Source organism: Uloborus diversus, chromosome 6 (genome assembly GCF_026930045.1).
Source record: "Uloborus diversus isolate 005 chromosome 6, Udiv.v.3.1, whole genome shotgun sequence".
Taxonomy (NCBI): Eukaryota; Metazoa; Arthropoda; class Arachnida; order Araneae; family Uloboridae; genus Uloborus; species Uloborus diversus.
In genome coordinates, this window is record NC_072736.1 from 70474237 (window position 1) to 70492127 (window position 17891).

The 17891-nt window shown below is 33.2% G+C and overlaps 1 protein-coding gene across 1 annotated transcript in view; it reads right to left on the reverse strand.

Moving 5' to 3' along the window:
• The window catches only part of LOC129224803 (beta-1,3-glucosyltransferase-like), a 61881-nt gene extending 43990 nt beyond the window's left edge, over positions 1-17891 (reverse strand). Inside the window, exons 1-5 of the mRNA XM_054859352.1 lie at positions 17835-17891; positions 17637-17716; positions 12706-12808; positions 9554-9690; positions 1504-1564 (exon numbers count right to left, since the gene is read on the reverse strand). Of these exons, the coding sequence (XP_054715327.1) occupies positions 1504-1564; positions 9554-9690; positions 12706-12808; positions 17637-17716; positions 17835-17891 (438 nt within the window). The remainder of the gene's footprint in view (positions 1-1503; positions 1565-9553; positions 9691-12705; positions 12809-17636; positions 17717-17834) is intronic.

The following is a 17891-nucleotide window of genomic DNA, read 5'->3' on the forward strand; positions in this document are numbered from 1 at the left end:
GCTCTTCGCAAAACAATTCTTTTTGCTTCGTTCAACAACTTTTACTTGTAACTGAAATATTTTATTTATCTTGTTCAATAACCTGCACATATAATATTGAACTTAGATTTATCACTAAATCTTGTGTTAATTTCATTAGAAACTGAATGAATCTATTATTTGATACAAAATATAGAGTTAATCATTTGACTTTGCATCATCATGTGGATTTTTGTCACTTTTTTATTTATTTATTTTTTAATATGGCCAATAAATCCAAATTAACAAGAAGCTCTTAATAGGAGCTCGATCAAGAGTTCTAGCTTTAACTTTTGAAGACCATTTTGTACCTCATCCAGCAAAAGTACCTGTTGATGCACGAATTTTTTTCAGAAATAGCGTGTCTTTTGTCAGAAGTTTCCGTGAAAGTATACAATGTATTGAACTGCTCAAATATGCCTCTTAACAGGAGGAATCAATGTTCACTCACTAACTGAACGTATATTTAAAATATGAGCGCAACAATGAACTCAAAATACCAAGAAACGTGTCGTAAAAATCGGGCCAGTCACACTGCACTGCCCTTTCACATTGGAAGCAGAAGCATCATCTTAACACTGCACTTACAAGTATGAGGCATTTAAACCATATGAGGAAATTTCTTCTTTAGTTGAAACAAACTTATTCTCCATCTATTTTTTTTTTATTCTGAAAGTTCTGAAAATGATTCATGAATTTCAAAGTTCTTATCCAAATAGCGAAAAACACTTGCTTGTGGCTGGACAGGTTTCGAGTTTCATCAACTTTTACTAAAGATCATCTGGAGATTTTTTTTTTAACTTCCTATTGCATATGATCACTGATTTGCGCGTTAGGTAAATTGAATTTCCTGATTTCTTAATATTCTGCGCAAAATATTTGGGGGTGCAACCGCCCCCTCTTGCTCCCCCTATTTGCCGCCCCTGGTGATAGCTAAAGGACACTGTTTTTCAACTGAAATCCTTTATATTATATTTTTCATACTATAGAGTATACTGCATAGTAGTATACTCATACTCTCCACAATATTTCATTGAAATACCTTTTCATTTTGAATTATTGACTCCAACTGGTTTGTTACAAACATAGGGGGATAATTTAAGGGAACCATTATAGCAACAAATTAATGACATGAAATTTCCTGAATTAAAATTCTCATTGTGTGAACTTGAAAGCTCCAAATTTTTGTATTTGCAGTCTTTCTGCTGGGTTTAAACTTGGAAAAGCTGATGGGAGAAGTCTTATTTTAAATGAATACAAAAAAAAAGCAAGGAAAGAAATTGATTTTAGGTGACAAAGAGTCATTTGTGCAAAAAAGAGAAAATCTCTTAGCAGGCTGTCATTTTAACACTTTTTACTCATGGAAAAAAAGGAAAAAAGAGAACAGAAAAGCAGAACCATTTTTGCTGCCTTTTAATGAAAAGTAGTTTTACGAATAAAAAGAAAATATCTTCACAGTTAGGATTAGTAGAGATTGCATATTACCTCATATTTAGGATCAATAGAGAATGCATGTTCAAAATCCTCAGATAATCTTGAATGTATTCTGCAAGACGCAACACACAACCTTACATTGTTGCACAAAATAACATAGAAGATAAAATATTTTAAATTTGAGCAATATAATGGCTAACTTTAGCTAATAATATTTATATACAGTAGGAAACCATTAAAATGCACACCTTGGGACCAGAGCTTTTGTGCTATAGAGGTTTTGGTGATATATATAAAAGGCTATTTCACAAATTTTGAAATTAATATTCAGAATATATCTACATATTAGCACTTCAGAATGGGTTTTATCTGCAATGAGTAGTAAAGCACTAATGATATAAAATTAGCTTCTCACAAATAAATATGTTTCACAATCAAAAGAAAAGTGAGTTATCTTGCTCTTCTGGTAGCTTCATGGATTGCATAACAGTTCAAGGGCACCCATATGCAAAATTGTAAGGGGGCTTAGATATTTCCCCCATGGTTAAACAGGATATTTTCCCCATAGAAACAGATTTCAGTACAGATTAGTTATTAAAGTTTGACATTTTTAGTAAATTATTCATTACTGGCTGGAGAAGAAATGTTTTTACATTTTTGCAAAGAAAAAAGTACTAAAAGCAAGGAAGTTCCAATTCCTATGGGGGGGGGGAGAGTTGAGCCCCCTCTTGACCCCCTATAAGGGCGCAATTGTAACAGTTGCATTTCCAAGAGCCATCTGGTATTTTCTTTTTATTGTGAATACATACTAATTTTCATTCAAAAGCTTTGAATTGTGATGGAAAGATGGAAAACTTTCAAAATTTAATTTGCCTAACAATTTTTATGTTTGCAAGGAAAAACAGAGGGATTTTTTGAACTTCAAAACCAATTGTTTACTTCTGAAAAGTGTGGTTTATAGGGAATTGTGTTACATAGGTCAGCATTATAAAGGTATTCTACTGTAGTGCAGAAAATAGAAATAAAATAAGTATCATCCACTACTTTTATCAAGTTTTTGATTCTCTTAAAATCTTAAAGGTGGCAGTTTTATTTATCAATTCTGTATCTCATAGCCAGAATAAAGTAAGTCACATAATCACGATTTTACAGGGGAGAGGAAAAAAGACCTGATACAAAAACACCATTTTCTTTTAATTAACTGAGAAAACCTATTCAAGTACAGTGAAACTTTGATAAATCAAAGCTGCAGGGAAAGAAAAAAATTCAAGTTATTGAAAATTTGGTTGTTTGAAAACGAAAACGAAACTATAATAAAATACTACTTCTCTAACTCATTAAATTTATAATAAGGGTAAAAATTGATAAATGATGCATCAAGGAGGTTACATATGCTTGACAAAATTAACTATAAATAAATTAACTGACACGACAAATATAATTACCAAATATAAATTCAATAGAAAAACAGATTAAATTTTTATGCTGAAATAGACAGTTTTTTACTTATAAAAAAAAATCTGTAATCAAATACTGCTTTTTAACAAAAATTTGCTCCAGCATAAAAGTCCTCAGATACTTATAATCCATCAAACGAAGAGTTGGGAACATTCAGACAGGATTCTATGAAAAGGAGCAATACAGTAATAAATCTGTTGCTCTTTTCTTCTCTTTAGCATATGGTTATTTTACCTCATATCCCAAGTTATTTCTCTTCATCACCAGAAAAGTTTTTGCTATTTTTCTTTATGCATGATGCTTTTCTTTTGCAATAACCACCAGTAACCACCAATTTCACCAGTAAGTGTTATCTGTGACTTAAATTCCGTTATCAACTGCAAGGAAATCCATAAACTGTATGTTAGATGGAGTGTTCATTTTGTTTTGTACAAAACTAAACTCATTTTGTAAGTTTAAGCCAGAGGTTTTTTATATTCATTTTGTCCAAGATTTTGATTTCTGGCGCTGGTTCCTTTCGTTTTGTTGATATTATTTGGGAGGAAAAAACAATTTCAATTCATGGAGTTAAGCTAGCAAGGAAAATCTGACAGTAGTCATGAAATCAAATTCAGCGTATCTAATATTTTGGCTCAATGGAAGGAGACTTATCAAAAGTAAATAACATTAATTCTTTATCCATTTAAATGGGAACAAAGACTCACTTTGGCTAGCCCAAGTTTTTGGCTCACTGAAGTTTGACTTACCGAAGATTCACGGTTAATGAAAAACGTCCAGCAGTAGAAGTTACAAAAATCAAATAAAAGTTGTCAAGTAGACCAGCTTTCAGGAATTTTAAATATAAATGAATGATGATAAATAATGTTTTTACTTCTGAATTGAAAAAAAAATGTTTATAGTTCATCGCTTATTTCTTTAAAAATTTATCCTAAACTCGAAAATTTGAGTAGTGTCTCTAACAGTTTGGCCACCTACGGATTGGCAGACTTTGGTTAAGCCGGGAAAAGAGTATTTTGGCCCACTTCTGTAAATTAAAAAAGTTAAATTAACTAGTACCAGATCTTGATTCTTCTGAGTCCAGCAAAGATATTAAACTACTTTTTTATGTGCCTTCAAAGAAGAAAACTAATGGTTATATGTCTGAAAAGGCACATCTTTAGGCTTCTATATTGACAACATAGGAAAGACACGAGGAAAAGGAGGAATCAGGTTAATTCCCTTGGAAATTTTCAAAATTGGTTGATCTATGTAGGCATAAGGAGAAAAGAATAGGGAGAAGGGGTTCTAGTTCTCTTCTAAGTGGTATTTTCAAAGTTGATGTCAAAAACCGCAATTTTTTAATTTTCGGTAATTTTGAGGAGAGGGAAAAAAAGTTTTCCCCCCACAATTTTGTTTTCTTAACTTTTTTTTTCAAAATTGAAGTCTATTTTATTCTATCTTTGTTTACAATAGAATGTCGAGGGTTCTTCCTAGAAATTCTCCGAAATGGGAAGTTTTAGAAATGCAATTTTAGGTTACCCTTGGTAAAATTAATGAAACAAGGAAGCATCGGGAGCTCTTTACGAAAACCTTTCGACTTTGAACTATTAAAAAATGCAAAACTATCATTGTTCACATTTGAGAGAAGAGGAGACTCAGTTATCTCATTTGGAAGCATTTTAAAACTGAAGTAGACTCTACTCAATTTTAAACTACATTTAGTTGCTATAGGGAATCTGGCGACTCTCCTTCAGAATTTTTCGACACTGAACTTTTAAAAACATCTTAATATATAAAAATCTTCTGTGCAGACATTTGTCACCATAAGGCTTTTAAACGGCTGAACCGATTTTGATCAAATTTTTTGTGTGTGATTGAGTTGTGGCAAGCATGGTTTTGAAGCGCGATGGATCGAATCGGAAACGTTTTTGTTAATGAATTAATTAATGTTAATGAATTTAAATATTGGATGGTTATATCCCCCAAACGATTAATATTTATTTTAACCTATTGTTGAGTGAGAACTGAAATAAATATTTAACTTGTTGCCAAAGAACAATAAGAAAGCCAGCTCTGCTTTTTGAATGAAATTTCCTACTGTGATATGTCAGTTGAGAATAGATAAAACATAGAGTAAAGACTTTATTTCTCTTGAAAGCAACGAATTTAGGTCCAGTGATATATTTTAAACTAAAGTATTGGAAGGTTCATGCAAAACGTGTGCTCTGTCGTCGTAGTTGAACCATGTGACCGGATCAGTGCTTTAGGTTTTCCTAACCAAATGAACAGAAAGTACCGTAACTAGCAAAATTTGTTTCTCGGCTAAAATCCGTCTGAGTTTCGGCACCAATGGTAAGAACACTTTGAGGATTATCAAACTAATCAGTACATAATTAAGGAAAAAGATCGTAGAATTTAAAGACAAAACAAATTTTATTTTAGTCCAACAGGGTAGCTCTGTACACAAAAGATCAGTGCAGTGAAAGATTTTTATCTTTGGTGGAAAGAACAAATTAAGCAATATATGAAGATCATCCAAGTACGCAAGGAAAGATAAACAAGTGAGACAAATGCTCAGCAAGAGAGCGGGATTCAAACGTTTTCGCTCAAAAGATCGGACTGCTAATCGGTCGGAGTTCGCTTCGCTTTATGATCGGCTGGATTACACTAACGTGGTGGCTTGCCGACTTTGGCCATAAACAATAGCCTCCGTGATTTTTTTTTTTTACATTTTAAAGCTACTGTTAATGTAATTTATTGTATTTTTTGTTTATTTGGTGAAATATTTTAAATTGCAAAGAATTGTTTTTGGTTTTAATAGAGTGTTCAGTCTTTTAGTTGAAGAATGTGTTTATTTTACATCGGGAGGGGGAGGGATGATTTTCGCTAATTCCGGGAACTGTTTTTACTTTCATCATTTTTTTTAAACGATATCCTTTCGATTGGTTTATTGTTTTTCATATGGAGGACGTTGCAGCGGAATTTCCCGTTTCTTCTACATGGGTAGTTATTTTTTTTCACTTAATATCTGTGGACGATTTTTACCCTTTGAGTATGACTGAAGGAACAAACCATACAATCTATGAAGGTCTTTGAAGTACACCAGAAAAAATAGTTAATAAAACAACTAACTGCTCAGTGGGCATTAGATAAATCAAGTTGCAATAAATACACGCATTCTGATACCAAGCATCTTAAAAACATTTTCTTTTTAAATATTTTTTCAACAAAACGATTCAAACACTTGATAGTTTATTGAAATATTTTAACTTTTCAATTTACAAAGTTTAAACAGAACAACGTCTGTCGGGTCCTCTAGTAATCTTATAACATGTTTTGAAAACATTGAAAGGAAAGAAGACAAGTTTCCTTTAGTGTTTCCCTCAAGATTTTTTAAGAGGCCAAAATGCCTTCCGCTTTTGAGCTAACATTTGACCCTTAACTTGATCAACCCTACTTGCCACTTAAAAGTTCAAACAATACTTCACAAAAGCAATTTTTTTTTTCAAAAGGTAAAGATTCTCATAAGCCTGTCCTTGAAATGTCCCTCGCTCTTTTCAATAACTTATCCACAAGAATCTGATTAAAATACATCTGAACCAGGCCCGTGTCCAGATTTTCATAAAAGGAGGGGTTTAAATCTTACTTGTTGGGGGGGGGGGGGGATTCAACTCATCACAAACTTTAGTTTGACGACAAATTGCCAGTCCCAGTATGGCGTTTTTACACCTGTAAGGACAGCTGTCCCCCCCCCCCTTTCCTAGAAAGATAATTCTGGCTGCACAAGTGACCAAAGTATTCCTTTATTTTACAGGTTCACTTTGATAAAACCTTTGTTTCTTTTTAATTAAATACGTTTACAGTGCAGTATATTGCTAAAAGTATTAAAATCTCCACTCCCCACAAATTATTTTAATAATTATAGTATTTTATAATGTAAAATGTATATCAGGTTTTATGCTCTGATATAGTGCTTAATAAACTAAACAAGAAAGAGCTGATAGCAGATGAATATTACATAACCAAATCAACTAGTATCTTCATAGCTGCAACACATATGCTAAATTCACCATAACTTCCTTACAATAAGCCTTGCATTGATAGATCATTCAGCGGTTCTTCCACCATACTTTTTCCAAATTATTCAGTTGATGTTGCTTTAACAGTTGTATATTGCAGAAAAACTTCAGAGAAAGTAAAACGAAAAAAAAAAAAAAAACGCTCCACGCAAACTTTCACATTATAGTTAATTTGAGTCAAATATAGCTTTTGTTAATTTGACTTATTTTTCCCTCAATGGGAGGGGTTTAACCAGCGCCGTGTCCAAGGGGAGGGTTTTAGGGGTTAAACCCCTCCCTTGGGGGAAAAAATAAGCAAAATGAAGAAAATGTATATTTGACTTAAATTTTACTTTAATGAGAAAGTTTGCGTTCAGCGTTTTTATTTTATTTTAATTTTCTCTCTGAAGTTTTTTGCGATTTACAACTGCTAAAGCCTTACAAACTGATGTAATATTTCCGAAAAAGTATGGCGGACGAACCGCTGAATGATCTACGAATGCAAAGAAAGAATATTGCTTATTGTAAGGAGCTTATGGTGAATTTTGCATATGTTACATCTATGAAGATGCATTAGTGATTATGCTTGGCTATGTAATTTGCATCTGCAAAGAGCTCTTTCTTGTTTAGTTTATTAAGCATTATTTCAGAACATAACAACCTGATATACATTCTACATTATAAAAGAATTTGTGAAGAGTTTTTAATACTCATTGCAATATACTACATAGTAAACAGATTTAATTAAAAAGAAGCAAGTAAAGTTTGACTAAAGCGAATCTGTGAAACGAAGGAATACTTTGGTAACTTGTACAGCTAGAGGTATCCTTCAAGAATACAGCAGTCCTTACATGTGAATAAACGCCATACTTTGATCGGCAATTTGTCGTAAAACTAAAAGCTGTAAGGGGGTTAAATTCTCCCCCCCCCTACTGGTGAGATTAAAACCCCTCCCTTTATGAAAATCTGGACATGGGCCAGGGTTTAACCCCTAAAACCCTCCCCTTGGACACGGCTCTGATCTGAACGTTTTTTGCATAACCTTTAAAACTAAACATCAAAAACCTTTTCAAAATTTTTAAAAAATTACTTTCGAAAACACATGAACTTTGTATTACCTAGAAAACCAAAAAGTAAAAGAAGCACCTTTTGTCGGATGCCTTTTCATCCATAAGCTCATTATTTTTTGCATTGAAAAAGGCGTTCCCTGTAACGCCGAAACACGTGTCTGCTGTAATTTACAAATTTGTGCTTCTACTTACGTTGTTTTGTCTTACTTTTAAGCACCTTTTGTGTTTTATAAAACTTCTCTTAAAAAGTACTCTTTTATCTGAAAGCGCACTGCCACTTTTTTGGTCTGGGGGAAACACTGGTTCCCTCTGGGCATTTTTTTCTGAATCAATTTTAGGCTAGTGTTGATAAAAGGAAGCTCTCCAACAAAAATTTCAAAAAGTGAAATTTTAAGCTGTCTTGAGTGACTTTAAGGGAATAGCAAAGGTTCAAAGACTTAGGCAATTTTTCGATGTTTAAATCTGAAAAACACAATTGAGGGCTTTGATGCAAGAACCAAGAATCAGGTAAGTATAGACTAACTCATTTTTGGTAAGACCAATGAATAACATCATTGACCGGTAGAAAGGCTAATATATTTCCCACATTATTTACTAGAAAGCAGAGGTCTGATCTCACATTTGTGTCCCGTTGATTTACTGATCGGAACTTCTAGTCTATTCTATACTATCGGCCACACGCAGAAATGAATTTAAAAAAGAAAAAAAAAAGGTTTGGACTAAACCTTTCGTTGATTTACCGATCGGAACTTTTAGTCTATTCTATACTATCGGCCACACGCAGAAATGAATTTAAAAAAGAAAAAAAAAGGTTTGAACTAAACTGGTTCTTGCATTAAAATACTCAATTATAGACTTAAGACTATCTTTGGTGACTTTAGGACTACAAAGGGACCTCATGCCTGAAATACTTTAGGTACCCCATTAAGTACAAGTCTGGCTCTGATTACAACTAATGTTGCTCCAAAAAAAAAAAAAAAAAGAATCTTAAAAGTCGAAATTGCGTCCTGTTTGAGTTTCAGTTTATAATAGTACAGACTTGCATTCCCGTATGCAATTCTGAGATGAAAACACTCGTACAGCGATATCTTACAATAGACCAATGAAATGTCTTGCCAACTGACAGCATTTAGTTGAATGTAACAACCAGTTAATACCAGGGGCGAGCACAGAAATTTTAGGGCTCATAACAAATGACTTTTACAGGCCTCCCTTTATCTTGTTTACCCCCCTACGTCCCTACATATATTTCACCCCTCATTTAAAAGATCTCGGACCTCCTTGAGGCTCAGAGCGGGGCTAACAGGTGTCCCTTCTCCCCCTCCCCCCCCCATGCATGCCCTGCTCGTGCTCATATATCAATGTCCCCAAAGCATGGCCTATGAGTTTATAGCAGGGCCAGGGTTGCTTTGTCTAATAGTGCAGGCACCAACATAGAAATATTTTGGGAAAATACTAAATTAATAAAAATGGCTATGTATCAAACTACACAATTTCAACTCTTTACTTAATAAAGAAAATAAAATATTATCACACTTCTGTATCAAAGGCAGACTCATCGCAAACCCAGGAGCAAAGTGTGGATATAAAACAGCTGAATTTCCTTCATTTGATGCAAAATGATGTATGATTGTCGGTTCAGAATCACGTAGGGCATAACCAATAAAATGTTCCTAAAAGACAACATTTAAAAGAAATCAAATTTCGATTGCATAGTTGAGTTCTTCATAAGAATACCTTACAAATCTCTAAGAGGGCTTATAAACAACACCTAAATAAATCACAGTTTTTGATATTGCCTCGCAAAAAAAAACTAGTTCTTGCCTGCTTAATTAACGTAACAATGCAAAAAGGAACATAATAAAAAAATTTTAAGTTCATATTTATTAATTATGCAGTGAAATCCTGTAACAAGGAACTTCAAGCGAATACAAATTTTGTTTTGTTGTGATAGGAATTTTGCTTAGTGGAATTCAAGCAAAAGTAAGGGAAATTAAATTGGGACTGAAAATTTATTTTGTTAAAAATGAATATTTTGTTGTATTGGTATTCATTGTAACAGGATTTCAACGCATTGAGTGACTAAAAATGAAATCACACAGAAAAGGCAAAAAAAGAGGACATTTAAATTCTCATGAGCTACAGAGAGTTACATTTTAGTAGTATCAAGAAAATTTATTTTCTTTCTTCTTTGTTTCTAAGTCTGAAATATCTGGTTTAATAATTTTGAAGGAAGTTTTATTGCCTTTTAAATGGTATTTCCCCGCCATCCCAGTCTTATCTAATATATTTTTGATTCAATTTCACTTATTTTTCTTCTGTATGTTTCAAACCATCCATTTCCATGTCTATCAAAATTGATGTGTGCAAATTGTAAAATATTTAAATGATGTCCAGTTGTATGCATGTTTCTCAGGAGGAACTTGTTCACTCTTAAGCTGTCCTCTCCTTCCCCCCAAATGACCACATACTGTTAAACCCTCACCAGGGTAGGCACACTGGTGATTGGTAGGGTTTACATAAATAAATAAATAGCTGTATGTGACTCAGATGAATCATACTTGTAACTCTTAAACTTTGAATTCAGTAATACTCAAAAATTTTCCTCAATACTGCCATTCCTAAACACATTTTTCATAATCCCACACAAATCCTTAAATCCAGTGCTGGATCTACAATTTTTCTGAGCTGGGGAAAAATCCTGAAACTGCTGTATTTGTCCATCTTCCTTCGTTTTTCATAGAGTTTCAAAGAGAAAAAAAAACAGAAATAAGGTACATTTGTCGCCGGTCACAAAATGCGGAGCAAGGGTCAGTGTTGATCCCCCTAGATCAGCACTGCCTGTACTTACCACTACAAATAGTCCCTTATAATAGTTTTGTTTTTTCAGCCAGACCAGAAGCAAAGTAACCTCTGAACCAACATCCCCTGAGTTAGATTTGGAATGGGAGCTTAGAGGACTTGGTGTCCACGACATATTTTTGTACTCCTGTCACCATTAACAAACATAGAAGATCTTTGAACAGCTGACATTGAACCTGGGACTTTTCAATTATGAGTCCAATGCCTTAACAATCAGGCTACAATGGCTAGTAAAATGTACAGCAGTTAGCATGTTAACAACGAAATCGAGATACCTGGACACTTCTGTGCATGACAGAAACGATTCATTTGGCACCTTTACCATATTAGTATCTACCTACTACTGAAAATAATTATCTTCAGATACAACTCCTCTTTGTTTGTTAAAAATAAGTCATGAAGTACGCTTGATGATGAATGCCTCAAGCCAACAGGGCGGCGAGAAAAGCTGTGCTTTGTACTTTTTTTTTTTAAATTTAATATGCCATCCCTATGTACATATTCAACAGTGTTAAGTTTAACAAATTATGGGATGGCGTATGTGAAAATTCGATGTACACTGCTTTGATGGAGTACTGCGGTGGACACTTTAGCCTCGCCACTTGCGGCAGCTCATCCAACCCACTTATTGTTGACTGGTTAAGAACACCCTAGGCGGTGTACTTTAGACACTTCATCCTTTCTTGCCAAATGTGGCGGCATATTAAGTAATCAGTAGTAAATTCATTTTTGTCAAGGTGCTCCTCTAGAACTGTTCCATTCCCAATCCGCCACATGCCTCCACTTTACCACTAACTCGAATCATTAAATCACTTTTGCTTTGAGCAGAAAATATAACCCGCACAAAAAGAGGTCTTTTTTTTGCACAGGCAAGAATAACGCAAACTTGAGAAAAGAAGAACTAAGGGTACGATTTGGCTGTGTGCCAGCATACTTTTCTTTGGGAAGTAGAAACATCCTGTAGAATTTACCTTTAAACTAAAACTTCCACCAATTAATCATAGATAAACAAAACCTGCCTAGACATGATGCCAGAAAAATAGGGAATCTATTAATAATTGGTTTGATTGCCAATTCTCTGGCGTTCAGAAGAAGTTTGAGTGATATAGATTCACTCAGTTTTTTTTAATAGTATCAGATATTAACCAAAGTTGGAACAAATCTCCACTAATACCATATTTGTCAGAATAATTTTAGTCAGTTTTTGAATAAGCAATTTCCTATTACTTACTGTAATTAGGATTTTAAAATCATGTATATTTAACTATTTGTAGAAATGTTTATAATTTTTTTTAATTGGTAAAATCATATTTTCTACACAACACAAAATATTTTGATTTTACAGTAAATACCTGATTCAAAGCAAAACTTTTATTTTATTTCTTCAACAATACGGACAGTTCTTAACGTCAAGAAAAAAATGGCTAACATTAAACTATTGATAGGTTTAAGCTCTCAAAAACTTGGAAAAAGAGTTAAAAAAGGCCCATTAGTTTCATGCAGGAAGATGAAAAAGAAAAGAAGAACACAGCTTTAATATCCAATTTCTATGGTAATATTTTCTGATGTAAAAAATAAAAAAACCAACTGAACCTTAAATATAGTCTGAAACTGAAATATATATTACAAAAACATTCTAGTTGAAAAAAATTAAGGCAATAATTATCTTTTATCTCATTTTCAGGAAAAATTATATTCTTACCCCATGAAATAAAAATTTCCACACTTTTTTCAGAAATTAAAAATTTTCCTCACTTTTCCAAGTTATCCAGCTAAGTAGGCTTGCTGACAGAAATATGTACCATCTAACACAAAACTTTACATACCTGCGATGAATTATATGTTGAAAGTAATTTTATTAGCTTTTCCACACTAAGACCAGTTATTTCATCAAGGAAAAAAACCCAATCAACATTCAACTCTGAAATCCTGAAAATAAAAATGTATAAGTATTAAATTAGATGTAATTAATAATAAAAAATAATTCAAAGTTCTCCAAATTTTAAAAGAGCATAATTTTTTAAGAACATTATATATTTATCATTTATTTAGTTCAAATTTAGGCCTTATTAGCAGAGTAGGCCAGCTCCATTTTTGTTCATTTTGAGATTGCCTTAGAGTTTGACAAGTGCCAAAAATTATGCGGTTGAGGGACTCGAAATATGGCAGGTTACAATAGATTAACTTTTCTCCCTGTATACTAATAATATAAAGCAGAAGAGTTTGTTTGTTTATTTGTTTCAACGCACTAATCTCAGGAACTACTGGTTCAAATCGAAAAATTCTTTTTGTGTTGAGCAGTTCATTTATTGAGGAAAGCTAAAGAAAGTTAGGCTATTTTTTATTTTATTTTTTAAATTATACTGACCAAAATATTTGTAATTGCAAATTAAATGTTTAGTCAAATGTTTAGTTCTAAGAATTTCTAACAGATAATGGGATAAGACTAGTCTTATGAATTCCTAATAGATGACGGAGTAAGTTAACTCATCAAGAGGGCACTGGCCGACAGTGTTGATATCTGCTTGGAATCATGTCGCGTGGTTTCGATGTGAATTCAGCTACGCTATTGTGGGACTTGTGGTCATCTAATTGATTTTTGAAGGAATTCTTTTTTATATTCAAGTATATAATTTGATTTTGTAGGTTTTCCCCTATTGTTCCCCCCCCCCCCTTATTTCTTCAACGCTTGTTTTTGTTCCTATAGTTGAAGATATTTACTTATCTAAGTAAATAATTTGATTTGTCTTATTATTCAATTGTGATTGTTCTTTATAATGTTTTTATCATAATATTATTTATTTGGAGAAACATTTTAAATTGCAGAAAAATTCCACTTCACTTGCTAAAGGGCAGGGTTACGGTAGCGTGGTTGCTTGGCGCATTAAGCGATGAACTCTAAAGTTGGCGGATTATTTTCAGTTTTTAAGCTACTGTTAATCTTTTCATGTATAGTTTTAAATTCAATTCAAATAGTTTTAAATTCCAGAGACTTTAAAAGGTTTTTTGAAAAGCATTTTATTTGAAGAAAAATTATCATTTCACATCAAAAGGGAGGGGGGAGAGTATTTTTGTAATTCAACAGACTTCCTTTAAATTCTTAGCACTGGTATCGCTGTGCCAGTACACCTAGCGTAGGCGGATTTACAGGGGTGCCAGGGGGTGCGCCGCACCCCCAAAACTTTTGGCTGGGTTTAAAATAAAAAAAAATTAGTTTAGTATATTTCACTCAGAAATGCAGTTGGGGGGAAAAATCATAGCTGCTATACTAGTAAATTTACTTGAATCCAGTGTATCACCACACGTTGCTAGTGCAAGAAAAACGTAACTGTGCTCATATTAAGAATTAAAGTAATTTTATCCCTTTAGAAAAAAAAACCCTAATAAATAATTTCATGCAAATGAAGAAACTTCTCAAACAATTTATTGTTCAGTGCTGTGTTATTGTATGCAATAATTGCATGTTCTGTAATTGGATATTTATTCGTATATCAATACCAATTCTTCTATTTTGAAACAACAATGGCTAATAAAGTCCAAAAAAAAAAAAAAAAAAAAAAAAAAACATGGCTATTGCAAGAAACTTTATCAATAAAATCAACACCGAAATCAACCGAAAACCAACATTTTTAAGGTAAATTTTCAAAAATTTTTGAAGGAGGACTCCCGGACATTTTGCTGCAGTGGTGCATCCAGGGGGAGGGGGCATAAGAATGGTGACCCTCCCCATAAAATGCTGAGTTGATGCTTTAAAAAAATATTCTTTATTATTGAAGAGAAGAAAAGATCTCAGTTTGGGAAAACGCAGTTATTTTACGAAGAAAAAAAAAAGAATGTTGGGAAAAAATCTTAAATTTCTCTTTCAAAAAGAAATATTATTGATATTTAAATTTTTCAGCAGCTTCAGATTATTGGCGGCGAATTGTGTGCCTCCTCCCCCCCCCTCCTCACGCAATCCTCTTTCTTTCATATCTCCCCCTCCTTTTTTTCCTTCATATTTTCTACTATTCCATTATTCTTATTTTCTTCTTATTATTTTTTTCTTCAAATTTTACATTTAATTTTTTCTATTAGTCCTCAAAATTTTTCTTCTCCAAAGCCCTTTCTCCAGCCAAAGTTATTACAAAGTACTTCAAATTTCGGTTCTTGGGCTTCACTTTCGCAAAACTTCCAAGGAAGATCATACATCGAAAATCCTTTAAAAACTGTGTTTTTGGAGCTTCAGTTTTGAAAAACTGCAGTGTCCCTAACGTTACCAAATATGGTCTTACACTCATGTGTTTAAGACTAATTTTGGAAAAAGTTCGAACACGGGCCTCCGACCCCGTCTCTCTAATATCATCAAAGAGTGTTAATATTTTGGTCTTGAAAACTACTATTTCGAAATATTTAAGTGGGAGAATCCTTTTTTTTTAATACCATGGAGTATTGCAGAACTTCATTTTTAGGACTACAATTTCGAAATTTTTCCAGGGAAGAGCTCCAGAACACCCCATCTGGTAACAGCGTTAAAAATTGTCCTCCGTAGTATTTTTGAAACTTCAATTATGAAAAGTTAAAGAGGTAGCGTGGGGGAGGGGAGAGGGGTATGTATTTCTAGCTGCTTTTCAAAAAATTGATTGGAGACAGTCTATGAGTCTCATTCGTAACCCAAACTATAAATATGGACTATAATCACATTTATAAGAATAAAATTTCTAAAAATAGTCTTGGAGCCACACGTACCTTTCTTGCCCCTAAAATATCATCAAGAACTGTAAAACTGCGTTTTTAAAACTACTATTTTAAATTTTTTCTGGGGCATGAATCCCATTCCAAACCAGTAGCTGGATTCAACCATTGCTCCTTTATATTGACTTTTGTTAAAGACTTTTTCTGCAGTTTGAAATGTTAAGAATTGCCCATCCCCTAATCTAACTAAATATGGTTTACATTGCGTTTTTAGCCTACTTTCCCAGTAAAAGTCAGAGAAAGAAGAAAAAAAGCATGAAAGAAGGCTTAATACATCTTAAAAATATCCCGAAAAACAAAAAAAAGTCAAAAATAAATAAAATAGTTAGATAAATATTGAAAAATTAAAAATTGGAAAGTCAGGTATTGAGGTGGGGAAAAATGTCTGTCGGTCTGTCTGTCCCCCCCCCCCCCCCTAATAACTTTTGAATGACTAGTCCGATTCGAACAAATTTTTTTTTGTTAGAAAGATCTTGGCAAGGACATCTCATTCCCATAATTCATTTTTTGATTTGAACAATTTTTCGTTCAATTTTCAACAGTTCAAAAAAACCTAAGATTAGCGCCTACGGGGAAATTCAAATCAAAAATAAATCTTGAACTTAGAAGCGAATTAGCTCCAAACAAGCTTTGTAGGGAAAAGCTTTTGATGAAAAACATGCATCGAAAATATCTTTTTGATTTGAACAAGTTTTCGTTCAATTTTGAACAGTTCAAATCTCTTAACATTAGCGCCTAAGGGGAAACTGAAAGTCAATATAGATTCCGAACTTAAAGGCGGATTTACTTCAAACAAACTTTGTTGGAAATAGCTCTTGACGACCTACTCCCGACTCCGATAATTTTGGCGCTCCTGACTCTGACTCCTGTACCCGAAAATTACTCGGACTCTGACTTCCCGACTTTGAACCAGACTTCGTAGCTTTGGCAAAAATTTATGCAGAGGAAAAATGGCTGACTCCGACTCTTGGATATTCGACCCTGACTCCAACTCCTGTATCAAATAATAAGCCCTACTCCGTCTCTGCAAATATTGGCAGACTTACGGACTTTTTGGGGAAATAACTGATTTCAACTCCAAGTCTTTGAATTTGAAACTTTCAAATTAAAACTTCTAAAATCAGATGGACTCCGACTCTGACTCTACAGCCATGGTTTTTACTGTGAAATAATTGTTTTAAATATGTTTTGATTTTATTTTCAAGCTAAAGTTTTAATTTATGTATTCAGTTTTTGGCGGAGAAATTTGGAGTCCTTTATGTTTCTACATAAAGATATGCACAGACGATTTTTTTTTTTTTGACAATGAAAATTATTTCTTTAAGTTGACAGTTTATTGTTTTTACTTATTTTTGAAAGTACATTAATTCATTCTTAAAAAGTTTAGATTTAAAAGTGTGTCCCGCCCTAACATTATTTTCTGATTTCGCCACTGCCTTGTTATTTCGGGAATACCCCCCTCCCCCCCTTTCCAGATCCCTGTTATTGTTGCACCCCCAAATATTTCGGCCTAAATTCGCCTATGGCACCTAGTTTTTAACTAAATCAATTTCACGGTCTATATGTTTCAAAAGTTGGAGGCAAAAGAAATCTACTACTGCTAAAATAAAATTCATTTAAAATTGGAGATAGACATTATTGCAAGTATTTAAGACCAAATTTTTAAAAAATGTTATAACCTCTGAAAACAATATCTCAATTTTGAGTAACCAACACTTCCCAAATGTATTGTAATGTTTCTAAAACAAAATTCTCTTTATTCTCAACTCTGCCACCATCCTGAACATCCTTAACCAATATCTACTTAGACCAATTTTATTTCATAAAATCTGAGATATTTCTCTGATGATATGTTTCATTACCATATTTTTCTGTAGATATGCAAGTTATGATACATACGTCAGTTTTAAATAAAGACTTGGATATTTTACAGCAGACATTTTGGATATTTGTGGCTTCACATCTCCACTGAAATTCCTCAACTGATCAGTGTTTGTTCTAGAATTGAAAAACAAAACCAGCTTACTTTTCAACAAGGGGAAATATTGTCCAATGTCCAACCTTTTTGCCAAAATCTTCATGTGATTTGTAAACTGTAGCATTCACCTGTTGAAAAAAAAAAACAAATAATGGAAAAAAATACAAAAAGTAAAACTTAAGAGAGAAAAAATCTAAGGGAATAAATCAAATGTACGTCAAAAAATAAGAACGTAAAGGAAAATACCATGTACAACTGTGTAGCTTGATTAAGAATATTCTTCTTCTTCTCTTCCACCACCAT